This window comes from Rhincodon typus, chromosome 22 (genome assembly GCF_021869965.1).
Source record: "Rhincodon typus isolate 14 chromosome 22, sRhiTyp1.1, whole genome shotgun sequence".
NCBI classification, from domain to species: Eukaryota; Metazoa; Chordata; class Chondrichthyes; order Orectolobiformes; family Rhincodontidae; genus Rhincodon; species Rhincodon typus.
The window spans coordinates 775142-802096 of record NC_063353.1 but is presented as its reverse complement, the minus strand read 5'-3'; the positions used below and the strand labels follow the sequence as shown (position 1 = coordinate 802096).

General features: G+C 44.0%; 1 protein-coding gene across 4 annotated transcripts in view; it reads left to right on the top strand.

Annotated features, from left to right (window-relative positions):
- The window catches only part of nuak1b (NUAK family, SNF1-like kinase, 1b), a 64755-nt gene that overhangs the window by 22345 nt on the left and 15455 nt on the right, over positions 1-26955 (top strand). For 3 of the 4 annotated variants that reach the window (XM_048610382.1, XM_048610381.1, XM_048610383.1), the window contains exons 3-4: positions 3314-3465; positions 24081-24146. In XM_048610382.1, the coding sequence (XP_048466339.1) occupies positions 3314-3465; positions 24081-24146 (218 nt within the window). The remainder of the gene's footprint in view (positions 1-3313; positions 3466-24080; positions 24147-26955) is intronic. The other variant, XM_048610384.1, reaches the window with a different exon arrangement.

The following is a 26955-nucleotide window of genomic DNA, read 5'->3' as shown; positions in this document are numbered from 1 at the left end:
AATTCCTCTTCATCTCTGTATTCTCAATAGGCAACCCCTTATTCTGAGATTATGCCTAGACTCTCCAACAAGGGGAAACAACTTTTCCACGTCTACCCTGTCAAGCCCCTCCCCCCGCCATGAATCTTTTGTTTCAGTAAGGTCGCCTTTCATCTAAATTCTAATGAGTACAGACCCAACCTACTCAACCTTTCCTCTTAAAATAGTCTCTCCATAATCAAGATCAGCCTAGTGAACCTTCCCAGCTCTGCCTCCAATGCCAGTATATCTTTCCTTAAATAAAAGGCCTTAAATAGTTCATAGTATTCCAGCTGGGTGTGGTAGAGGTGGCATGATAGATGTTGACAGGTAGAAGGTTTGGCAGATCTTGCGATCGAACAAGTTAGAAACAGATGTGGGTTACTCAGCCCCTCGAGTCTGCTCTGCCATTCGATCATCACTGATCTGACTGCAGCCCTTTTCCCAGCTCCCACTGCAGAGCAGTTATGTATATGGAGAGGAAGAAGCTCTGGTGTTTCTTTCTCTGCAGGCAGTGTTGGAAACTAAACCAACTCACCAGTTTGCTCCACCTCCTGCATTTCAATGACAGGATTCTCCACCCAGTGAATCCTATCAACTCTCAAGCCAACTACACAGTAAGATCGGAATTGAAATATTATAATGAGGGCTCCCCATTTGAGAGTGGCACTCATGCACAGCTTACAATTTGCCATTGTTCAACCATCAACAGGTAGGTCTGCAACAAATTGAGGTCACCGTACACAATATTTCATTCTTAATATCTTGTCCCCAGTCCCGCTAGTCATAATAAAATTAAAATTTGGTCTAAGAAGCTGCTGCTTCATTGGCCACATTCTCAACATTCCCTAACCTGCAATATCGTGCATTTCCTGCAGTGACCACCCTGCAATAACCCTGAGATATCCCTGTGATTTTTAAACCTAAGTTTTTTATTCATTAGTAGCTGGTCCAGCATTTACTGCCTGCCCCGGTTGCCCTTGAGAAAGTAGTGGTGAACTGCCTTCTTGAACTGCTGCAGTCCATATGGTGCAGGTAGACCCACAATACCCTTTGGGAGGAATTTCCAGGATTTTGAGCCAGCCACAGTGAAGGAATGGTGATATATTTCCAAGTCAGGATGGTGAGTAGCTTGGAGGGGAACTTGCAGGTTGGTGAAGGCCAAGTATTGTCTATAGGCCTCCAAGCAGTAGTGCTGAGGTAGGGGATGACATTAAACAGAAAATTAGAGATGCATGTAAGAAGGATTATGAAGTGACTTTAACCTACATACAGACTATGCAAACCACATCAGCAATAATAGTATGGTGGTTGAATTCCTGGAGTATGTGTAATTTTTTTTTTAGACCAGTATATTGAGAAACCAACTCAGTGACACACTGTCCTAGATTTGGTTTGGAACAAGGAGAAGGGGTTAGTTAATAATCTTCCTGTGAGAGGTCCTTTGGGAAAAAGTGATCATAACATGATGGACTTCCTCATTGGGATAGAAAGTGAAAAGGTCCAATCTAAGACTTGGATTCTAAGTTAAGCAAATGGAACTACAAAATTATTAGAGGTGAGTTGGCTGTGATAGACTGGGTAACTTCACTAAAAGGTATGACAGTGGGCAGGTAAGGGTTAATATTGAAGGAACAAAAGCAGACTTTTCAACAGTTAGACACTGCTTTCGGACCAAAGAAAATAACAGAAAAAGTGGCCCAATCATGGTTTAAAAAATACTGAGGAAAGTCCATCCAAAGAGGAATTATATAAAAGTTAGAAAAAGTAACAATACTGAGGATGTGAAGCAGTTTAAAATTCAACAAAGGAGGGCCAGAAGATTGATTGAGGGAAAATCTACAGTATGAGTAAACTTGCAAGGAACATAAAGGTGGACTGCAAAAGCTTCTATAAGCAGTAACAAGAAAACAATTAGTGAAGGCAAATGCAGGCCACCAATGGTCTGAAACAGGAGAATTGATAATGGAGAACAAGGAAATGGCAAAGCAATTAACCAACTACTTTTGCTCTATCTTCATAGACTTCTGGAAGCAAGGGTATTTTAGGAAGGTGGAACTGAATAGAGTCATGGAGCTGTACAGCATGGAAACAGACCCTTCAGTCCAACTCATCCATGCTGACCAGATATCCTAAATTAATCTAGTCCCATTGACAACATTTGGCCCATATCCTTCTAAACCCTTCCTATTCATATACCCATCCAGATGCCTTTTAAATGTTGTAACTGTACCAGCCTCCACCACTTCCTCTGGCAGTTCATTCCATACACACGCACACCCTCTGCAGTACTAAGGTCTTAGGTCCCTTTTATATCTTTCCCCTCTCACCTTAAATCCATGCCCTCTAGTTTTGGAGTCTGCTACCTTGGGGAAAAGACCTTGCCTATTAACCCTATCTGTGCCCCTCACGATTTTATAAACTTCTATAGGGGTTCTCCTCAGCCTCCGATGCTCCAGGGAAAATAGCCCCAGCCTATTCAGCCTCTTCCTACAGCTCATACCGTCTAACCCTGGTAACATGAAATTAGTATTTGTTAAAGAAGAAAGGGTGGATTGGATCATAAGGTGGGACAGACCAGAGGCTGGGTTGGATTGTAGGGTATGTTGGATTGTAGGCTGTGTTGGCAGGGTGGAGAGGGGCACAGGCTGGATTGAGGGGAACAAGTCAGTATATAGATCAATGTGGATGGGACCACAGAGCTAAGGCCAGCACAGACTTTGTTGAGAGTGGGTCAGGATATATTTTAGGACGGATTGGAAAAGGATGGGCAGGGACAAGTTTGGAGTTGGGGGAGAGGGAGGAGGTTTAGTGGGAATTTGAGAGGAAATGAGAGGAATGTTTTCATTCAGAGGGTGGTGGGGACTGATGATGGGTTGGTTTCTGTGCCTGACAGGATGGTACAGGCAAAAACTGTTGTTGTTATTTAAAAGTGCTTGGATATGTGCCTGAAGTATCGTCACCTACACCAACAAGACAGAGGACTGGACAGTGAGATTGGACTGCATTACACCAGTTAGCTGGTGTCAATAGAATGGTTTGAATGACCTCCTTCTGTACTGTAAATTGTTATGATTCTATAACCCTATACTTAATCCTAATCTTAACTGTAACCCTAATCTAACCTACCATTATCATGGCACAAATATGTTCTAACTCCTTGTGTCAGACCTTTGCAGATGTTTCCATCAGCCTTTGACTCAATATTGCATGTTTTAAAAAAACAATCTGTATTTGTCTGAAATTGAACCAGTTTTGTTGGTCCCGGTCAACCTTGTTCTGATTGTTCCAACAGTTTTCGAGAACAAGGATAAAATGGTGATAGTGATGGAGTGTGCAAGCAAAGGCGAATTATATGATTACATCAATGAGAGGCACAAGTTAAGTGAGAGGGAGACCAGAATGTTCTTCAGACAGATTGTAGCTGCAGTTCACTACTGTCATAAGGTAAGAACACCAGCAGATTGTAGCTGTTTCCATGATGGAAATAGCAACAAGAGAAATCTGTTCCAACACTCCATATACCCAACTTTGCCCTTCAACCTATTTAATTAACAAAAGTCTTATTGATCTCGGTTTTAAAATTAACAATTGAATCAGGACCAATTACTATTTGTGGAATGAGTTTTTAAACTCTCATTACCCACTGTGTAGAGAAAGTTTTGTTCACTTCACTTCTGTAAATGCTGACCAGCATTTATTGCCTGTCCCTAGTTGCCCCTTGAAAAGGTGGTGGTGAGCTGCCTTCTTGAACTACTTGCTGTCCACATGCTGTAAGTTGACCCACAATGACCTTATGGAGGGAATTCCAGGATTTTGACCTAGTGACAGTGAAGGAACGGTGAGATATTTCTAAGTCAGGATGGCAAGTGGCTTGGAGGGCGACTTGCTGGTGATGGTATTCCCATTTATTCCTTCTAGATGGCAGGGGCCATGGCTTTGGAAAGTGCTGCCTAGAGATCTTTAGCGAATTTTTACAGCACATCTTTAGATGGTACACACCACTGCTATTGAGCATTGGCGGTGGAGAGAGTGGATGTTTTTGGATGTAGTGCCAATCAAGCGGGCTGCTTTGTCCTGGATGATGTCAAGTTTCTTGAGTGTTGTTGGAGTTGCACTCATCCTGGCAAGTGGGGAGTGTTCCATCACACTCCTGACTTGCATCTTGTAGTTGGTGGACAGGCTTTGGGGAGTTAGGAGCTGAATTACTCGCTGCAGTATTCCCAGCTTCTGACCTGCTCTTGTGGCCAGCTTCACAGCAATCCTGGTGTGATGCCAGCCTCCCTCAGTGATGCTAATCTCCTTCACCATGATTGTAGTCTGCTTCACAGTAATCCCAGTTGTTTCACAGCGATCTCAGTCATCTTCACAGAGATCCCAGTCTGCTTTTCCGTGATCCCGGTCTGTTTCACAATATTCCTGATCTGTTTCACAAATGCTGACAGTCTAAACATTTCATTCTTTTCTCAGAATACACTCTCTTTGGAATTATAAGAATTGTAGATCTCTTGTTTAAGGACTGTTGAGATCATTCTGATCTGTGGATCATTTTTACACTGGAGGATTCTTTCTTTCTTGGACATCTACTGTAGATTTTGTTGGTCCATTACCTCAACTGGAGGACCTTAAATTCCTGAATTTCCTTTCTGGAAAACAGCAGCTCTGTTGGAATATATACTCTATGCCTTGCAGCAGCCTGGATCTCTAGATCAAGCAATTACTCTCTAATTCGAGATTTCTGAGGCTGGAAATACAGTGATGAGTAGGTCGCCTCCTGACTCCCCAAAACCTGTCCACCATCTACAAGGAACAAGTCTGGAATGTGATGGAATACTCTCCACTTGATTGGTTAGGTGCAGTTCCAACATCGCTCAAGAAGATTGACACCATCCAGGACAAAGCAGCCCACTTGAGTGGCGCCATTTCCACAAGCAATCAACATTCCATCACCAATGCTCAGTAGTAGCAGTGTGTATCACTTACAAGATGCACTCCTCCATCACTGTGAACACTTCCTGCCCCCTCAGCAACCTACTTCTCCAAGGCAGCTTTCCATGCGATCGTAGAAGTTGTAATACTTGCCCATTCTTTCTCTTCATTGGCCAAGACCCCAAACACTCCTTCTAGGTGAAGCTTCTTTCAGTCTCATCTACTACACTTGCTGCTCACAGTGCGGCCTCCACTACTTTGGCAAAACCAAACGCAGACTGGATGCCATCTTTGCAGAACACCTTGCTCAGTCCAAAGGAATGACGTTTAATAGGCCATCTTGCTCTCATGCTAACATTACTGTTGTGGGCCTGCTGCAATGTTCTAATAAAACACAGCACAAGCTCAAGGAGCAACGCCTCATTTTCCACTTAGGCACCTTACAGCCTCGTGGTCTGAACATTGAGTTCATCAACTTTTGAGGATGTCCTCTGCTTCTATTTTGATTACAAACCCCCTATCTCCAGCTCTGTCTTGTTGGCTTTTCTCTTAACAAAGCGGACCTATTCTCTCCTTTTCTCGTCTATCATTTACACTCATTTCAGATCTCTATCTCTCCTGTATCAATGTTAGCATTCTTTGCACTGGGCTCCACACCATCTGTTCCACTTACGTCTCCCCCTCTATCAAAAAGTATGAAGCACACCATTTTCTACTCCTTACATTTCTGAAAAAGTTGTATCAGACTTGAAATATAAACTCTGTTTCTCTACAGATGCTGTCAGACCTGCTGAGTTTCTCCAGCACTTTCTGTTCTTATTTCAGACTTTCAGCATCCACAGCATTTTCGTTTTATTTACAGATATTCAAACCTCAATGAAATGTCAGCCTGACTCCACTTTAATATTCCTTGTTCAGGGGATTGGCCATACACTGTTCCTTTATATGTTCAATTGATTATGTATTTTTACTGAATGTGTCTTCATGCAATCATTAAACAAAGTGCTAACATCCTCTCTGATACATGAAAGCCTTTTATTTCTGGAATCTGTCCCTTACCGACTTCTACTGCCACCCAAGACTTTTTTTTGTTCTTTTCTGGCTGTTCTGGAGACTTCTAAACTGGACTTTAAAACTACAGGCCTTTTCTCTCTGAATTACTTGCTTCTCATTGTAAGAAACCTGTCCACTCATTGACCACCTGGAAAGTTATGTCTTCTGCCTTTCTGAAGTGTTCTCTGTCTCTCTGTGTCATAAGATTGTTAGGCAATAAACCAATATTTTCTCTCTCTATCCTGTTTTCTAAAACACTGAACTATTCAGTTAGTTAAATACATGTAAACTAATATTCAGCCGTACCCTAGTACCGCCCTCAGAAGCCAAAGATTGTTAGTGAAGGACAGTCATCATTTTGCATTCAATGTAGAAATCCTACTCAAACTTAAAAGCTATACATGGTTTTACCCACTTTAGAACCCAAATTTCCAAATAATAATTACATAGCCTTCATTACAGTCAGTTGTGTTAATGAAGATACCTGCATACTCAGCACTATCTCTGCCATGGCATTGATGTTTCTAATTTAGAAGACAGAGAACTAAACCTTTCTTTTGCAACCCCGATCAAAATTTATTTTCTGTCCCTTTTACTGTTCATTGCAGCTGCACCTCATGGAGCTCAATCTCACTGGTGGTGAGGCTCATTGTGAGAGGTGAGTACTCACTTTACACTTTATTGCTTAGGTCTCAGGTCTCTGCATCAATTTTCACAGGTTAGTGTCCTACCTTCTAAGGCTGTCTAGCATTACATCCTGGAGCTTTTGGTTGCTCCTACTAGAAAGCTCTTCTTGAAGACTTATGTAATTTCTAAGTATAGCTAACTCTTCTTTTTATCTGGTGCACAGTATCGCCCCAGCATTTCTTACCAACATCCGAATGAAGTTTTGCTTTTGAGTGGTGTTTCCGTGGCTCCTGTGGTTTCTCTCTGTCAATAATCATGTCTCACTTACTGTATATTCTTGAAGCGGCAATACTCTTAAAGTGGAAATCTCCCTTGGAACATAAGAACATTGGCATTAGGAGTGGGGAGTAGGCAATTCTGTTCTTTCAGCCCACTCCACCGTTTAACATGATCATGACTGATCTTATCTCCTTCTCAACTCCACTCTCCTGTCTGCTGCCCGTAGCCCTTTTTCTCATCAGAAACGTATTTATTTCTTTCATGCATCTGTTGATTGATTCTACCTTCACTGCACTCTGGAAAGTGTGTTCCACAGATTCACAACCCTCTGAAAGAAGCAGTTTCTCCTCAGCTCAGTTTTGAACCTACCTCTTCACTGTATATAAATGACCTCTTATTCGAGACTGTCCCACAAGGGGCATCAGGTATTCCACGTCCACCTTATCGATCCTTTTTAGTATTTTATATACCTCAATCAGAACCCCTCCTCATTTTCTGAGCTCCAGTGAGTACAAGCCCAAGCTATTTAACTGCTCCTCATACGGCAGCCCTTTAATTGCTCGAATCAACCTGGTGAACCTCCTCTGAACTGACTCCGGTGCCACCACATCCTTTCTCACGTAAGGAGATCAAAACTGGACACAATACCCCAGTTGCTCAATACTTATTTGAATCTCTTTCTCTGGTCTTCTAGGTTTCTCTGCCTCATGGTGTGGGTCAAATTTGCACTGCTGCAACGAAGTGATATTTTCCCAGATGACCACTGCTGGCACCTTGTGGTATTTGCCACCCCTACCAGTCTGTGGAGCTAGGGAAGGGTTGTTTGAGGTGGTTCTGCTTCCCCAAATTCTCCTTTATCGTTGCTTTGTCTGTGGCCTGTCTAGTGATTTGTAGATGATACACCATTGTAGATTATCTACAGAAAATGTACTGTCTTTGGGTAACAAGAAGATAAATTGGATGATAGCAATTAATACAACTACATTTGGTTGGGCATAATTACTAGAACTTTATGAAGCTGGTACAGACCCGTCTGCTGTGTCCAAAAGCTAAAGTAGAACTCCTTGTCTCCAATGACAGACTGTCTGACATCAGTAGAATGGGTGGAGCCACTACTTGAAAATTAACCCCTTCAGAACCGTTACTCTATGCAATATCTCATATGAAACCTTTTGGAGAGAGGAGGATTTTGAGACAGTCACCAGCAGTAAATAGTAAATGGAAGAGGGGAGGAAACCAGATAAAACGGTGAAGGAGAGGAGAAAAAGGTCAAAAAGTGATGCTGCAGGAAAATCGTCAATTGATTGGTGGTTGAGTAGCTGCTGTTGGGGACAGTGTTTCAACTTGAGTAATTCTGAAAACTTAAATGTCTAAACTAGCACGGGGAAAGAAAGATTTTGTACAAACAGGAGAGGGAACTGGTTTGTGAATAAGGGCAAATAATTTCTATTTCTTTGCTAATCTCCAGTTTTTGTTAATATTTAAGGTTAAAGTAATTAGAGTTACAGTGACTTCAAAGTATAACCTGAGGTATGGTAGGGCACCTCGGTCAAGTGGACTGCATGCCCTATGGTACGTGGGGATTCGGAAACATTTCTTGTGACCTGGACGAGCCCATGTGCAGCACACATCACCAGCTGCAGAAGCTTAACAGCCAGGTTTCAGACTTCAAGCAGCAGCTGGAGACAGTGAGATGCCTCCATGAGGCAGAGATCTGAGCACAAAGCAAGTACATAGGGAGGTGCTCACACCACAAGTTAGGGGCAGGGCAGGTCAACGGGGAATGGGTGACCACCAGGCACTCCGATAGAAACAGGCAGGCATTGTGGGAGTCTCCAGAGATCCTGCTCACTATCTAATTTTCCATTCTGAATGTCAGTGTGGGCGATGGATCTTTGGAGGAGTGCAGTAATATGCAGCCCATAGCACCATGGATGTCCCAGCAGTAGAGCAGGGGAGGACGAAGAGAGGAAGGCAGTGCCAATAGGGGATTCTTCATTTCCTGAACAGACAGGCTTTCCTACAGACGTCAGTGAAACACCAGCAGGGCCCCGAATGGCTACAGGACATTCTTGTAAGGGAGATCAAACAGTTCAAAGCCATAGTCCACAGTGGTATGTACAGCATATGTAGGAAGTGGGATGTGGTCCTGCAATTGATAGGAAGATGGTGTTGTCACTGGGCTAGTAATCCAAAACCCCAGGCTGTAGTGGCAGAGACGAAATTTGAATTCAACAAAAAACTAGAATAATGAACTGGGTAAAGGATTATCACTGCTAGGACCGTAGCTATTCACAATATATTTTAATAATTTAGATAAGGGAACTCAACATAAGACCTCCAAGTTTGCAGTTGACACAAAGCTGGGTGGGAGGATGAGCTGTGAGGAGGATATAGAGAAAGTAAATGGTATGTTGACCTTCATAGCGAGAGGATTTGAGTACAGGAACAAGGATATTTTGCTGCAATTATGCAGGGAAATGCTGAGGCTAAGCATAGAACATAGAACATAGAACAGTACAGCACAGTACAGGCCCTTCGGCCCACAATGTTGTGCCAACCTATTATCCTACTAAGATCAATCTACCCTGCCAACCCTACATTTTACTATCAACCATGTGCCTATCCAAGAGTCGCTTAAAAGTCTCTAAAGTATCTGACTTCACTACCACTGCCGGCAGCGCATTCCACATGCCCACCACTCTCTGTGTAAAGAACTGACCTCTGACATCTCCCCTATACCTTCCTTCGTTCGCCTTAAAATTATGCCCCCTCATAATAGTCATTTCCACCCTGGGAAAAAGTCTCTGACTATCCACTCTACCTATGCCTCTCATCATCTTGTACATCTCTATCAAGTCACCTTTCATCCGTCTTCACTCCAATGAAAAAAGCCCTAGCTCTCTCAACCTTTCCTCATAAGACCTGCCCTCCAGTCCAGGTAGCATCCTGGTAAATCTCCTCTGCACCCTCTCTAAAGCTTCCACATCTTTCCTGTAATGAGGTGACCAGAACTGAACACGATATTCCAATTGTGATCTAACCAGAGTTTTATAGAGCTGCAGCATAACCTTACGGCTCTTAAACTCAATTCCACTGCCAATGAATGTCAACACACCATACGCCTTCTTTACAACCCTGTCAACTTGGGTGGCAACTTTGAGGGATCTATGGACGTGGACCCCAAGATCCCTCTATTCCTCCACAATGCCAAGAATCCTGCCATTAACCCCTTTAATCTGCATTCAAATTTGACCTTCCAAAATGAATCACTTCACACTTTTAACTTGGGATAGTGTGTGTCTTCTGGTTTCCTTATCTGAGGAAGGAAGTTCTTGCTATAGAGGGAGTACAGCAAAGGTTTACCAAATTAATTCCTGGGATGACAGCACCGACATATGAGGAGGGGTTGAGTCACTTAGGATTATATTCACTGGGAGTTTAGAGGAATGAGGAATGAGCGGTGATCTCATAGAAATCTGTAAAATTTGAACAGGAGTAGACAAGATGCAAGTAAGATAGATGCAAGAAGAATTTTCCTGGTGATGGGGTAGTTTAGAACCAGAGGCCACAGTTTAAGGATATAGGTAGACCATTTAGGACTGATATGAAAAGAAATGTCTTCACTCAAAGAATGATAAGCCATTGGAATTCACTCCCACAGAAAGCTGTCAAGGCCATAACATATATGATTTCAAGGAGTTGGATACAGCACTTGGAGCTAAAGGAATCAGAAGATGTATGGAAAAAAAAAGAGCAGGAACAGGCTATTGAGTTGGATGATAATAAGTAGTGGAGCGGACCTGAAGGATGAAATGGCCTATCCCTGCTTCTACTTTCTATGTTACACAAGAAAGGATAATGAGAAAAGACTGGCAGCTAACATAGAACGAGATCTCAAAATCTTATATAAACACATCAACAGTAAAAAGATGGTAAAGGAGAAGTTAGGTTGAGTAAGCACCAAAACGGGAGGCGGAGGTGTGGCTGTTGTGTTAAATGAATACTTTGTATTTGTCTTTACCAAAGAGAAATACACTGCTCATGATGATCGATGAGAAAACTCTGTCTCTAGAAGGGTTCAAAGTTGATAAGGCAGAAGTATTGGATAGATTGTTGGTGTTTAAAGTCAGCAACACGGACAGGATGAGATATGTCCAAGGAATTTGAAGGAAGTGAGGGTTCAAATTGTGAGAGCTCTGGCCACAGTCAACTTTGGACTTGGGAGAGTTGCCAGTGGTTTGGAGAATTGCAAACATTATATCCCTGTTCAAAAAACGTTGTAAAGACTGGCTCAGCACACCAGTCAGTTTTGGGGGAAACGGCTAGAAGCACTTATTCAGCATAGAATTAGTGGTCACATGGAAAAATGTGGATTGATTCACAGGTATTGGTTGTTTTTATTTATTCATTTGTGGGATGTGGGCATCACTGGCTGGCCAGCATTTATTGCCCATCCCTAGTTGCCCTTGAGAAGGTGGCGATGAGCCGCCTTCTTGAACTGCCGCAGTCCGCCTGCTGTAGGTTGACTCACAATGCCATTTGGGAGGGAAGTCCAGGATTTTGACTCAGCAATAGTGAAGGAACAGCGATATTTTTCCAAGTCAGGATGGTGAATGGTTTGGAAGGGAACATGAAGGTGGCGGTATTCCCATTTATCTACTGCCCTTATCCTTCTAGATGGAAGTGGTCATGAGTTTGGAAGGTGCTATCTGAGGATCTTTGGTGAATTTCTGCAATGCCAATCAAGCGGGCTGCTTTGTCCTGGATGGTGTCAAGCTTCTTGAGTGTTGTTAGAGCTGCACTCATCCAGGCAAGTAGGGAGTATTCCATCACATTTCTAACTTGTGCCTTGTAGATGGTGGACAGGCTTTGGGGAGTCAGGAGGTGAATTACTTGCTGCAGTATTTCTAGCCTCTTATCTGTTCTTGAAGCCACTGTGTTTATGTGATGAGTCCAGTGAGTTTCTGGTCAATGATAACTCCTGGGATGTTGATAGTAGGGGGTTCAGTGACGATAACACTATTGAATGTCAAGGAGCAGTGGTTAGATTGTCTCTTACCTGGCATTTGTGTGGAATGACTGTTACTTGCCACTTGTCAGCCCAAGCCTGGATATTGTCCAGATCTTGTTGCATGTGAACATGGACTGCTTCAGTATCTGAGGAGTCACAATTGGTGCTAAACGTTGTGCCATTATCAGTGAACATCCCCACTTCTGACCCTATGATTGAGGGAAGGTCATTGATGAAGCAGCTGAAGATATTTGGGCCTAGGACACTATCCTGAGGAACTCCTGCAGAGATGTCCTGGAGCTGAGATGACTGACCTCCAACAACCACAGCCACCTTCCTGTATGTCAGGTATGACTCCAACCATCAGAGAGTTTGCCCCCACATACCCATTGATTCCAGTTTTGCGAGGGCTCCTTGATGCCATACTCGGTTGAATGCAGCCTTGATGTCAAGGGCTTGTTAAGAAAAGATTGTGTGCAACTTGCTAGACTTATGTGAAGAGGTAACAGAAAGGCTCAATGGGGTAACAGTGTTGATGTGGTTTACATGGATTTCCAGAAGGCATTTGATACAGTGCCACACACAGACTTGAGGAAAGTTATAGGTCATGCAATAAAAGGAGAGTAGCAATGCCAATACAAAATTGGCTGAGGATAGGAAACAGAGATTAATGGTTTTCGGATTTTTTCGGGCTGGAAGAACAGTTGTAGTGAGTTCCCCAAGGATCAGATTTAAGACCCTCATTTTTTTCTGATGTGTGTGAATGCATCAGTTCTTGGTGTGAAAGGTACAACTTTGATGCAGATGACACAAAATTTGTAAGAACAGTAAACTCTGAGGAGTACAGTGTGAAATTCCAAAAGGACATTGACTAAGTTGGTGGAGCGGGTAGGGGCGGTGTTGGGTGAGTGGCAGATGAAGTTCAATGCAGCCAACAGAGTTAATAAACCTTGGTGTAAAAAGTATATGACACAATATAAAAGAAAATATATTATTTTCAAGCTTGTGCAGGAGCAGAGAGACCTGGGTGAATATGTACATGAATCAATAGGTGACAGGACAATCTAACCTTAACCCTAACCCAATCCCAGGTAACTTTCCACATTGTCGGGTAGATGCCAGCATTGTAATTGTACTGAACCAGTTTGATTAGGGGTGCAGCCAAGCTCTGGAGCAAAGTCTTCAGTACCATTGCCGGAATGTTGTCATAGCCTTCAAGGTATCCAGTGCTTCCAAATATTTCCTGACATCACGTGGAGTAAATCGAATTGGCAGAAGTCTGTTGATGCTGGGGACTATTGGAAGAGATTGAGATAGATCAGCCACTTGGCATTTCTGGCTGAAGATTGCAGCGAATGCTTCAGCCTTATCTTTTGCACTGATGTGCTGAACTGTTCCATAATTGAAGATTGTGATATTTATGGAGCCTCCTCCTCCAGTGTTTAATTGTCCACCACCATTCACGACTGGATGTAGCGAAACTACAAATCTTAGATCTGATCCGTTGGTTTTAGGATTGCTTAGCTCAGTCTGCTTGTGCTGGTTGGTGCGCAAGTAGTCCTGTTTGGTGGCTTCACCAGGTTGATACCTCATCTTCAGGTATGCTTGGTGCTGCTCCTGGCATGCCCTCCTGCTCTCTCTATTGAACCAGGGTTGATCTTCTGGCTTGATGGTAATGGTTGAGTGGGGGATATGCCGGGCCATGAGTACAATTCTTCTGCTGTTGATGGCTCATAGCACCTCATGGATTCCCAGTCTTGAGTTGCTAGATCTGTTTGAAGTCTGTTCCATTTGGCACAGTGATAGCGCCACGCAACACGATAGAGGTTGTTCTCAGTGTGAAGACGGGACTTGGTCTCCACAGGGACTGTGCAGTGGTCACTCTTACCATTACTGTCATGGACAGATACATCTGCCACCAGCAGGTTGGTAAGGATGAGATTAAGTATGTTTTTCCCTCTTGTTGGTTCCCTCACCACCTGCCACAGACCCTGTCTAGCAGCTATGTCCTGTAGGACCCGACCAGCTCGATCAGTAGTACTGCTGCTGAGCCACTCTTGGTGGTGGACATTGAAATCCCCCAGCCAGAATACATTTGTGCCCTTTCCACCCTCTGCGCTTTCTCCAAATGTTGTTCAACATTGAGGAGTACTGATTAATCAGCCAAAGGAGGATTGTCCGTAAGTAATCAGGAGGTTTCCTTGCCCATGTTTAACCCAAAACCGTGAGATTTCATGGCATCCGAGTTAATGTTGAGGACACCCAGGCAACAGCTTTCCAACTGAATACCACTGTGCCACCATTCTGTTGATGATCCTGTTGATTATTTGGTCAAGAACTATTAGTTACATTTGAACCTTGACTTCGCCAAGTGAGAAATCACATGAAAACAAGAGATCATCATGTTTATACAAAGACCACAGAGAATATCAACTTGGTAGAGTGTTGTCAATATTTATTGAAATTCTAATCCAGCTCCCGGAGCAATAGAAATGGGGGGATCAAAGCCATGTTTGGTTATTGGGGATTAGAGGGTAAAGACGAGGGTTATATTATTATTTGTAATTAAATAGCAGTCGAGGATCAGAACAATAACACTAGTTATAGTCAGAGTTCACCTGTACAGAAACCACAAGTTGCAAAATGTAATCACCACCACCCCACCACAAGTGTGACAAACTTGTTTTTGCAATTTACATTATACGTAATGACATATTGATTAGGATGGAAAATTGACACTGGAAATAAAGCTTTGTTGACAGGAAACACACACTAACATAAGATTTTAAATAAATAGGGTGTCATTGCTGTTGGTTTCCCTTTGCTATTGAAGATGATTGTATTTTGTGTGTGTTGCATATTCTAACATGGCAGTGCACCTGCCTGGCTTTCCACAGTGTGGGTTAACTGAGGATGACCTGTCTGAATTTATTGCCACTGCTAAGTCTTTCCAGCTTCCCGTTTACAAAGAACAAGAACAAAGCAAATTACAGCACAGGAGCAGGCCCTTCGGCCCTCCAAGCCTGCGCTGATCCAGATCCTCTATCTAAACCTGTCGCCTATTTTCCAAGGATCTGTATCCCTCTGCTCCCTGCTCATTCATGTATCTGTCTAGATACATCTTAAATGATGCTATCATGCCTGCCTTTACCACCTCCACTGGCAACGTGTTCCAGGCACCCACCACCCTCTGCATAAAGAACTTTCCACGCATATCTCCCTTAAACTTTTCCCCTCTCACCTTGAAATCGTGACCCCCTAGTAACTGAGTCCCCCGCTCTGGGAAAAAGCTTCTTGCTATCCACCCTGTCTATACCTCTCATGATTTTGTAGACCTCAATCAGGTACCCCCTCAAACTCTGTCTTTCTAATGTAAATAATCCTAATCTACTCAACCTGTCTTCATAGCTAGTGCCCTCCATACCAGGCAACATCCTAGTGAACCTCCTCTGCACCCTCTCCAAAGCATCCACATCATTTTGGTAATGTGGCGACCAGAACTGTACGCAGTATTCCAAATGTGGTCGAACCAAAGTCCTATACAACTGTAACATGACCTGCCAACTTTTGTACTCAATACCCCGTCCGATGAATGAAAGCATGCCGTATGCCTTCTTGACCACTCTATCGACCTGAGTTGCCACCTTCAGGGTACAATGGACCTGAACACCCAGATCTCTATGTGCATCAATTTTCCCCAGGGCTTTTCCATTTACCGTATAGTTTGCTCTTGAATTGGATCTTCCAAAATGCATCACCTCGCATTTGTCTGGATTGAACTCCATCTGCCATTTCTCCGCCCAATTCTCCAATCTATCTATATTCTGCTGCATTCTCTGACAGTCCTCTTCACTATCTGCTACTCCACCAATCTTAGTGTCATCTGCAAACTTGCTAATCAGACCATCTATACCATCCTCCAGATCATTTGTATATCACAAACAACAGTGGTCCCAACACGGATCCCTGTGGAACACCACTGGTCACAGTTCTCCATTTTGAGAAACTCCCTTCCACTACAACTCTCTGTCTCCTGTTGCCTAGCCAGTTCTCTATCCATCTAGCTAGTACACCCTGGATCCCATGCGACTTCACTTTCTCCATCAGCCTATCATGGGGAACCTTATCAAATGCCTTACTGAAGTCCATATATATGACAACCACAGCCCTTCCCTCATCTATCGACTTTGTCACTTCCTCAAAGAATTCTATCAAGTTGGTAAGAGATGACATTCCCTGCACAAAACCATGCTGCCTATCACTAAGAAGCCCATTTTCTTCCAAATGTAAATAGATCCTATCCTTCAGTATCTTCTCCAGCAGCCTCCCCACCACTGACGTCAGGCTCACCGGTCTGTAATTACCTGGATTATCCTTGCTACCCTTCTTAAACAAGGGGACAACATTAGCAATTCTCCAGTCCTCCAGGACCTCACCTGTGCTGAAGGATGCTGCAAAGGTATCTGTTAAGGCCCCAGCTATTTCCTCTCTCGCTTCCCTCAGTAACCTGGGATAGACCCCATCCGGACCTGGGGACTTGTCCACCCTAATGCGTTTTAGAATACCCAACACTTACCCCCTCCTTATGCCGATTTGACCTAGAGTAATCAAACATCTATTCCTAACCTCAACATCCGTCATGTCCCTCTCCTCGGTGAATACCGACGCAAAGTACTCATTAAGAATCTCACTCATTTTCTCTGACTCCTTGCATAACTTCCCTCCTTTGTCCTTGAGTGGGCCAACCCTTTCTCTAGTTACCCTCTTGCTCCTTATGTATGAATAAAAAGCTTTGGGATTTTCCTTAACCCTGTTTGCTAAAGATATTTCATGACCCCTTTTAGCCCTCTTAATTCCTCGTTTCAGATTGGTCCTACTTTCCCAATATTCTTCCAAAGCTTTGTCTGTTTTCAGTCGCCGAGACCTTGCGTATGCTTCCTTTTTCCTCTTTGCTCGTCTCACAATTTCATCTGTCATCCATGGTTCCCTGATCTTGCCCTTTCTATCTCTCATTTTCACAGGGACATGTTTGCCCTGCACTATAATCAACCTCTTTTTAAAAGCCTCCCACATATCAAATGTGGATTTACCCTCAAACAGCTGCTCCCAATCCACATTCCCCAGCTCCTGCCAAATTTTGCTATAGTTGGCCTTCCCCCAATTCAGCACTCTTCCTTTAGGACCACTCTCGTCTTTATCCATCAGTATCCTAAAACTTATGGAATTGTGATCACTATTCCCAAAGTAATGCCCTACTGAAACTTCAACCACCTGGCCGGGCTCATTCCCCAACACCAGGTCCAGTATGGCCCCTTCCCGAGTTGGACTATTTACATACTGCTCTATAAAACCCTCCTGGATGCTCCTTACAAATTCTGCTCCATCTAAACCCCTAACACTAAGTGAATCCCAGTCAATGTTAGGAAAATTAAAATCTCCCATCACTACCACCCTGTTGCTCCTACATCTTTCCATAATCTGTCTACATATTTGTACCTCTATCTCACGCTCGCTGTTGGGAAGCCTGTAGTACAGCCCCAACATTGTTACCACACCCTTCCTATTTCTGAGCTCTGCCCATATTGCCTCACTGCTCGAGTCCTCCATAGTGCCCTCCTTCAGCATAGCTGTGCTATCCTCTTTGACCAGTAATGCAACTCCTCCACCCCTTTTACCTCCCTCTCTATCCTGCCTGAAGCACCTATATCCTGGGATATTTAGTTGCCAATCTTACCCTTCCCTCAACCAAGTCTCAAGAATAGCAATAACATCATACTCCCAGGTACTAATCCAAGCCCTAAGTTCATCTGCCTTACCTACTACACTTCTCGCATTAAAACAAATGCACCTCAGACCACCTGTCCCTTTGTGTTCATCATCTGCTCTCTGCATACTCCTCCCGTTAGTCACACTGACTTCGTTATCTAGTTCCTTACAGGCTTTAGTTACTACCTCCTTACTGTCCACTAACCTCCTCACTGTCCACTAACCTCCTCATTTGGTTCCCATCCCCCTGCCACATTAGTTTAAACCCTCTCCAACAGCGTTAGCAAAAGCACCCCCTAGGACATTGGTTCCAGTCCTGCCCAGGTGTAGACCGTCTGATTTGTAATAGTCCCACCTCCCCCAGAACCGGTCCCAATGTCCCAAAAATCTGAACCCCTCCCTCCTGCACCATCTCTCAAGCCACTCCTTTACCCTGCCTATTCTTTCATTTCTACTCTGACTAGCACGTGGCACTGGTAGCAATCCTGAGATTACTACCTCTGAGGTCCTAATTTTTAACTTGGCTCCTAACTCCCTAAATTCTGCTTGTAGGACCTCACCTCGTTTTTTACCTATATCATTGGTGCCTATATGCACCATGACAGCTGGCTGTTCACCTCCCCCTTCAGAACGTCCTGCAGTCGACCTGACCCGTGCACCTGGGAGGCAACGTACCATTTGGGGGTCTCGTTTTCGACCACAGAACCGCCTATCTACTCCCCTTACAATTGAATCCCCCATGACTATAGCCCTTCCACTCTTTTTCCCGCCCTTCTGTACAGCAGAGCCAGCCACGGTGCCATGAACCTGGCTACTGCTGCCTTCCCCTGGTGAGCCACCTCCCCCAACAATACCCAAAACGGTATACCTGTTTTGGAGGGAGATGACCACAGGGGACACCTGCACTGCCTTCCTGCTTTTTTTCTGCCTTTTGGTCATCCATTCCCTTTCTCCCTCAGCGATCCTAATCTGCGGTGTGACCAATTTGCTAAACGTGCTATCCACGACTTCCTCAGCATCGCGGATGCTCCAAAGTGAGTCCATCCGCAGCTCCAGAGCCGTCATACAGTCTAACAAGAGCTACAGCTGGACACACTTCCTGCACGTGTAGGAGTCGGGGACATCAGCCGTGTCCCTGAGCTCCCACATTGAGTAAGAGGATCATAACACAGGGCTGGGATCTCCTGCCAATTTTACTCTTAAGCTTAACTTAGTCCTACTGTAATATCAGATACTAGATAAATGAAATGAAAAAAAAAATTTGTACCAAATCACTCTACTTACCAGCACACGATTAAAAAAAAAGAAAAAGAAAAACACTTACCTTATCAACACACCAGAGTGTTTTTTTTGGGTCAGAGGAGGAGGGCAGGTGGGAGACACTACACGTGTAGTGTCTCGGGTTTAGCCACTGCCCAAATATATCAGTTCACTCACCTTCCGAGAGCGCAATTTGACCGCTCCCACTCAGCTCCGCTGCCGAAATGAAGAACTTACCTTCCCGGCACGCCCCTGGTCCTCGCTTTCACTGCTCCTGAGTTTGTCCATAGCTGCCTGCGTTCTTTGCTGTTTGAAGGAGACAATGTTTGAGATCCATTCCTGGATGGTTCTTTCTTATGCACTTCCTCCTAGTCAATGCTGTAGATGCCACTTTTCCTGAGGTTGCCCTACAAGGAGTCCTGAAGCTGTGAAGTATGTGGGTAGTTTCTCAGAAGTCAGCATTTCAGACCAATCCTTGGATCTTATTGAATTGTTATTGCGTGCTGATATTAAACACCAAAGTGTTCACATAAATGACATGCAATCATTAAGGACCAACAACTGATTTCACTACACATGTGCAAATCACATCAACTCAAAGTTTTGAAGTTATGACCAGAAATACATATAAAATTACGTTACTATTCCAAAGACATATTGTAACACGACACTGTGATCTCACAATACTGTCATACTTCCACACCCAAAGATTGATAGATCATAGAATCTCTATAGTGTGGAGGCAGGCCATTTGGTCCATCAAGTCCATACTGACCATCCAAAGAGCAACCCACCTACCCTATCCCTATAACCCTGCATTTTCCATGGCTAATCCAACTAACCTACACTTCCCTGGACACAATGTCCAATTTAGCACAGCCAATCCATCTAACCTACACATCTTTGGACTGTGGGAGGAAACCGGAGCACCCGGAGAAAACCCACACAGAGTCTGGGAGAATGTGCAAACTCCACACAGACAGTCGCCCGAGGGTGGAATCGAACTTGGGTCTCTAACCACTGAACAACCATGCCACCCCAAGTGTTTGGAATTCTCTTCCACAAATAGTGGTGGATGTTGGATCTGTTGCTAATTTTAAATCTGAGATAGATAAATTGTTGTTGAGCAAAGGTATAAAGGGGTATTGGCAAAATACAGGCATACGGAGGTAGATCACATATCAGCCATGATCTTATTGAATGGTAGAACAGGCTCAAGGGGTTGAATCGCCTACTCCTGTTCCTATGTTTCAGGGAGTTCAGCGTTTTTGAAAAGAGTTGAGACTTTCCCTTACTATCTAGAGTAACGTAGACCTGCGCACTGGCTCACTGGTTAGCACTGCTGCCTCACCGTGCTAGGGACCTGGGTTCGATTCCACCCTCGGGTGACTGTCTGTGTGGAGTTTGTACGTTCTCCGTGTGTCTGCGTGGGTTTCCTCCAGGTGCTCCAGTTTCCTCTCACACTCCAAAGATGTGTAGGTTAGGTGGATTGGCCATGGAAAATTGCCTGTCGTGTTCAGGGATGTGTAGATTAACTGTTTTATAGGGGGATGGGTCTGGGTGGGATGCTCTGAGGGTCAGTGTGGACTTGTTGGGCCAGCGGGCCTGTTTCCACTCTGTAGGGATTCTATGATCTATGAATCACTGCCTGCAATCTAATCTGCTTTCAGATTCTTTAGACTGAATAAGATTGTCCTGATGCAATGCTGTAAATTCAGAGTATAGTTTGTTCTGGTTCATCCAGTCCGCTCTCACACTGACCTGCTGTAAACACAGCCTTACAGCCCTAGCAGCAGGTCTGCCTGACTGCAGACACATTGGGTGGAAACTCACAGGGGCCTGAGTGACATGGACTGTGCCAAGATTTGTGCCAGAATCAGGCAAGTGGGGTAAGACCCAGCTCAATGTGGGGAGTGACTTGCTGCATCTTTTATACATCTGTTGAGTGGCATGAGGAGTTTCTCACCACACAGCGGTGAGTTGCCAATTATGGGAAAATTATAACTGGTTAATCGCCTCATTAATATTCAACTTCCTACCTTACCAAATACGTCACTCAAGCTGGCTGAAGGCATCTGGATGGGTATATGAATAGGAAGGGTTTAGAGGGATGTGTGCCAAATGCTGGCAAATGGGACTAGAGTTATCTAGGATATCTGGTCGGCACGGACAAGTTGGATTGAAAAGTCTGTTTCTGCGCTGTACGTCTCTGTATCTATGATTCTAAATCTTGACATGGAAATCAGAGCAGGCACCTGGGCACTTCAACTGAAAGTTTGTTCCAAATGACCTCCATGTTGTAATCCAGGCACCAACATCTCAGGACATGCTCCATGGGCACTAGTCACACATACCCCACATCCAGACATTGGCATCTGACAACCTCTAAAAACCCTCATGACACATCTCCAATTCACTTACAGGACAGTTCTGCCCTTCCAAGCCGCATCTCAGGCTGCACCAGCAATTACCATGGTAACTCTACAGAAAGGACTCTGTGCTCAGGGGGACACATCCAGCTCATGGACTCACTCTTCACTCACTGTCAGCGCTCACGCACTCTGAACCTGACTGGATACTCACAGCATCCCTGCCTTGCCTCACCATTTTGTACTTTCCCCCCACAGCCAGAGATACCAGATTCACATTCCCACTGGTTATACCAGCTGTTTAGTGCAGACACAAAGCCAGGAAACTTGTCACAGTTGGCAGCAAACCTCTGTATGTCAAGGCCATTGGCAATGACTGAGTGGGCCCTGGCACAGTAATTCAATACCAGTCCAGGACATGCTCAAGGAGGTCAGAGTCAGGATCCTCTCCTCATGAGGAATGAGGAGCAGAATGACCGGCAGCACATCTCCCATCTTGACTCCATCTGCCTCATGGTGGTCTGTTTCCTTCCTTGAAGGAGCGAGAGAGGCAGGGATTATGGGAAATGAAAGTGGGTGGCACAGATATTACTGACGGTGCAGGTGCGGGGATGTCCTGAGTGAGTGAGTAAGCAGCGCACAGGGCATAAGGGTTTGTGATGTCAGGGGATGGGATAGGTGACAGTGAGTGAAGGAAGATGTTGCAGGTAGTCATGAGATTTACAGAGCACGAGCCTTGGTGAGTGATGGGTACAGTCACAGACTGAGGGTAAGTTATTGGTGAGAAGGTGGTGGCACTCAGACTGGTGGGGTGGACAATGTCATTGACCTTCTTCCATGGAATGCTGGGCATTTCTCCAGATGGCTGAGATTGCACTGACTAGGGTGGTAACCTCAGACCAGGCTGGGCATTGGTCTCAAAAACAGAAGTTGCTGGAAAAGCTCAGCAGGTCTGGCAGCATCTGTGAAGAGAAAATCAGAGTTGATGTTTGGGGTCCAGTGACCCTTCCTCAGAACTGGTCTAGTGATTGGTCTAGCATTGGTCTAGAGGTCATGGGCTGTGTTGCTGGTCCTGACCAAAGGGGAAAGCCTTTTTATTGGCACCACCCAGTCCAGCAGAAGATCTGGGACCCCGTCCATGAAGCAGGGCACCAAATTGTGTCATGCCTGGGGCAAATGGCAGGAAATATGCAGGGCAGCTGCAATCTGACAATGCATGTCTGGGTACACCACAGAATTTAAAGATGGAGCAGGTGCAAGGGATGCCAACATTTTGGCAGAAATCTGGTGAGTGTTGAGTTGTTCTGGGATTGGCATGTGGCGAGGTGGGGCTGGAACCAGACCTGAGGGACATCATGTAGGTGGGCTAGGTAGTTAATGAGGCAACAACTGACTTCTGAGGAAGGGTCACCGGACCCAGAACGTTAACTCTGATTTCTCTCCAGCCAGATCTGCTGAGCTGTTCCAGCAATTTCCGTTTTTGTTTCTGATTTACAGCATCCACAGTTCTTTCATTTGCTTTTAGTTAATGAAGTGAGTTTGGTAAAATACAATGAAAACTCTTGCTAGGCCTCACTGTGAGTAACCCTCCAAAGAATACTTAGCTAAAAAGATTCAGCCCTTTGCCTAAATTTAACACGTTAACATTCTACTTAAGTATTGCAAAATGTAGCAGTTCTGTGCTATCGTCATTATTTTTATAGTACTGGACTTAAGCCACTGTACAGTTTCATTTTCACACAGTCAGGTTTAATATTTAATATTAATATCAAGGTGCAGAAGTTTAAAGGAAACTCATCAAGTCACTGTGTTTTCAGTCTCCTACCACAGGCAGACTGTTCAGGACCCCTCATTCTGAACAGAATGCAACATTTTTGACCGATTTGGGACGGGAGTATCCTGAGTGGTCGGGCTGAATTCAAAACATTGTATATTTTTAATCAATCAGATTGGACATCTTAATACATGGTTATGATATCCTGTGGTGGAACCTGAATCCAGACCTTCTGGCCCAGAGGGAGAGGCACTGCCATTTCACAATGAGATCCAAAGTTGAACAAGCTTCTTATAGCAATTTTGAGAAAACAATTTTGTTTAATCAAGAACAACACAAATTGTACAGGAGTTTTAATAAAACATAGAGTTGGAATGAGTCCATTTAGTAAAACCGTCCAATTCGCCCCACTTCCCTTACTCATTCCACTTAATCCTGCATTTTCCCTTTGCGAAATGGAAATATAGAAAACAGGAGCAGGAGTAGGCTATTCAACCCTTTAAGACTCTTCTACCATTCAATATGGTTATCCAACTCAGACCCCAATCCCACTTTCTCCCCATACACTTTGATCCCTTTAGCCCTAAGAACTATATCTAACTCCTTCTCGAGAGCATTCACTGTTTTGGCCTCAACCACTTTCTGCGGCAGAAAGAGAGGCTCCCACAGGTTCCCCACTGTCTGGGTGAAGACATCTCTCCTCATCTCAATCTGAAGTGGCCTACTCCATATCTTTAAATTAGATTTATCTAATTCCCTACAGAAAGTTGTGACTGAATCTGCTTCCACAGCCTATTCAGGCAGCTTGTTCCACTTCATTAGAACTCACTGCTTTTACCTTAACAACAAAAAGAATTGCACCTGACCTGTGAATAAATGTGTGTTTATACGGCACGCTGACAGTGGGGTGTTGTGTATGTCACAAAGGCAGTGAGGGGCAGCAGATGGCACATGGCCATTGATGGCTGGTCTTTCCATCTCTCTCTTACAGAATGGAGTTGTTCACCGAGATCTGAAATTAGAAAACATCTTGCTGGATGAAAATTATAACATTAAGGTATGATTCATTCTGTAGACAAGTAGAAAAGACAATGCTTTTTTCCTGGTGCTGTTATTCTACAGAAGAAGTTTTAAAATCACAGATATATTCTCAGTGTGAAGCTGGTAGTTATTTTAACTGAACTGTTGAACATAATGTGTGGAACGGAAACAAAATTGCTGGAGAGGCTCAGCAGTTCTGGCAGCATCTGTGAAGGAAAAAACAGAGTTAACGTTTCGGGTCTGGTGACCCTTCCTCTGAGGAAGGATACCAGACCTGCTGAGCCTCTCCAGCAATTTTGTTTTTGTTCCTGATTTACAGCATCCGCAGTTCTTTTGGTTTTTATAACGTGTGCAATGTTGATTTGTGTTTCCTCTCTAACCTCCAGCCACCATGGGCTGGAACAGTACTTCACAAACCATTTCCCACAGTGGCTCCAGTTCAAGGTTTGAAAATTGACACAACCGGTCATTGTGAATGGAGATTGTGGGAGATCAGTGGCATAGTTGCTGGAATTCAGTCCGACTTCCATGGTTGCCATTGGAGTTCACAACTTTCAGCTCATGACCCCAGTTTTTCAAAATCTGCCTGTGGGATGTCATCACCGGCTAGGCCAGCATTTGTTGCGCATTCCTAATTGCTGCTTGAAGGGAATGGCTTTCTACGCCTATTCCAAAATGCAGTTAAGAATCAATCACATTGCGGACTGGACTCCCATGTAGATCTTCCCTAAAGGACATTAATGAGCTCGATGGCTTTTAGAATTTTGAGATGCCCTGGTCTAAAGTGAAGGAAATGCATATGTTTATATCAAGAGGCATTCATTGATGCCCGTTCTTAGAAATAATGTAGTATTGAAGTCTACGGGATGATCTAAGCCCTCTTTGGTTCCTCCTCGGAGTTGGATTTCAGCCAGGTCTGCACAGATAGTCTCGTCACACTCAGCTGGTCGTTGTGTGCTTGCTCCAGTGAGTCCTGCTGACTGTGAGCTTGTGGACTGACCTCTGACATCATGAAATGGTCTGGCGGTGGTCAGTCTCCAGGCACCCAGGAAGTTATGTGGGACATGACTGTATCCAAGCATGTTGGCATCCCGAGGAGGGGAAACAGGAAACGAGGAAAATTAACAACAATAAAAAAAATGTTGATTTATTGTCACAAAAGAGAAGTACTTGTTATTTTGGGGCTATTGCTTTACAAAGTTTTCATCCAATGGCCCAGTATCTCTTAGAGATATGTCGCTGCAATGCCCAGTATGATACATTATTAATGTGATATTCAATTTGTGCAGAGAAAGCTCCCAAAAGGAACAATGAGGTAAGGTCCAGTTTATCTGCTTCAGTGCCGTTGGTTGAGAGATATGGTTAAGTCAGTAAAGATAAGACCCTACTTTTCTTCAAAAAATGCTCAGGGATCTTTCACCCTATCTGATAGGATAAATGGGACTGTGGTTAACATCTCACATGATGGATGATGCCTGTGGCATTGCAACGCTGCCTCTGCACTGTACAAGAATATCAGCCTGCTTCTTGGTGGAAAATGAAATGTTGCAAAAACGACCACTGAAAAGTGTTTAATTCCACTGGAGCTTGTGTTGAAATGCCATGAAATGAATTCATGTGATTTGCCATGAATTAATCCGATGGGTTTGATGGCTGTTGTGATAAGCACCATGCTCTGGGGACTGAAGGCAGAGTCGATGAGAACACGCAATTCCCCTGCATTGATGAAAGAATTCTGTTGCTTTAAACACCACTGTGTAAAGGACATTGTGATGGTTATTAACACACGGCCTGTCTGACACCTCATTTACTGAACTCTACCTCAATGTGCAGTGTCGTTCTGTGACTGTGACTTCAGGTAACAGTGCAGGATTAGACACAAGTGGTGCCAAGTTCCTCCATCAACCGACAGCCCAAGTCTTCAGCTATTACCACCTTGTATTTGTTAACCCCTGTGAGCAGGATCCTGCATTCTTTAATATTGTTCAAATGAGAACGTAAGAAATAGGAGCATGATTAGGCCATTTGGCCCCTCAAACTTGTTCCGCCATGCACTTAGATCATGGCTGACCTGACATGGTCAGAATTCCTCTCTCCTGTGCACCCCCCACTTCCCCTGTCCCCCAATCCCTGACTCCCTTGTAGATTCAAAAGCTATTGTCTGTTGTGCATTGGACTAAGATTAGCACATGCTCAAATGAAGGCATCCGTTATATTGAAAACTTTATTTGAACCTTCCCAACAGAGAGAGCTGTACACTACATACCCTCTCTATCAATGAAATCAACATATTCATCTAAATGTAAACTGCCGCATGCACCTCATTTATCAGAATACAATATCAAAAATACTGAAATGTTCCAAAGAGATGATTGCATTTTATTTTCTATTAATCACAACCAAAGCATATATAACCGATGCTGCCAGAGTGATTTACATATTAAAAACAAGTTTTTTTAATGCCAGTGTGTGGATCTGGAAGGGTCTTCAGAAGGGTCCCGACCTGAAACGTCAGCTTTCCTGCTCCTCTGATGCTGCCTGGCCTGCTGTGTTCCTCCAGCTCCACTGTGTTATCTCTGACTCCAGCATCGGCAGTTCTTGCTATCTCTCTCTTTCTTTAATGCCAGTATGTCTTTGATAAAAATATCATTATTTTACAAGAATAATTAAATTTATTTCATCTTTTTACTTTATATTAACTTTTATTTCTCTTTCTATTAGTTTATCTCCTGTTACTATGACTCTGCTCACTGAAATGAGTCTCTGATTTTATCAATCCTGGACTTTGACCAACCAACTTGACTTAATGTTTGGGATCTGAGACA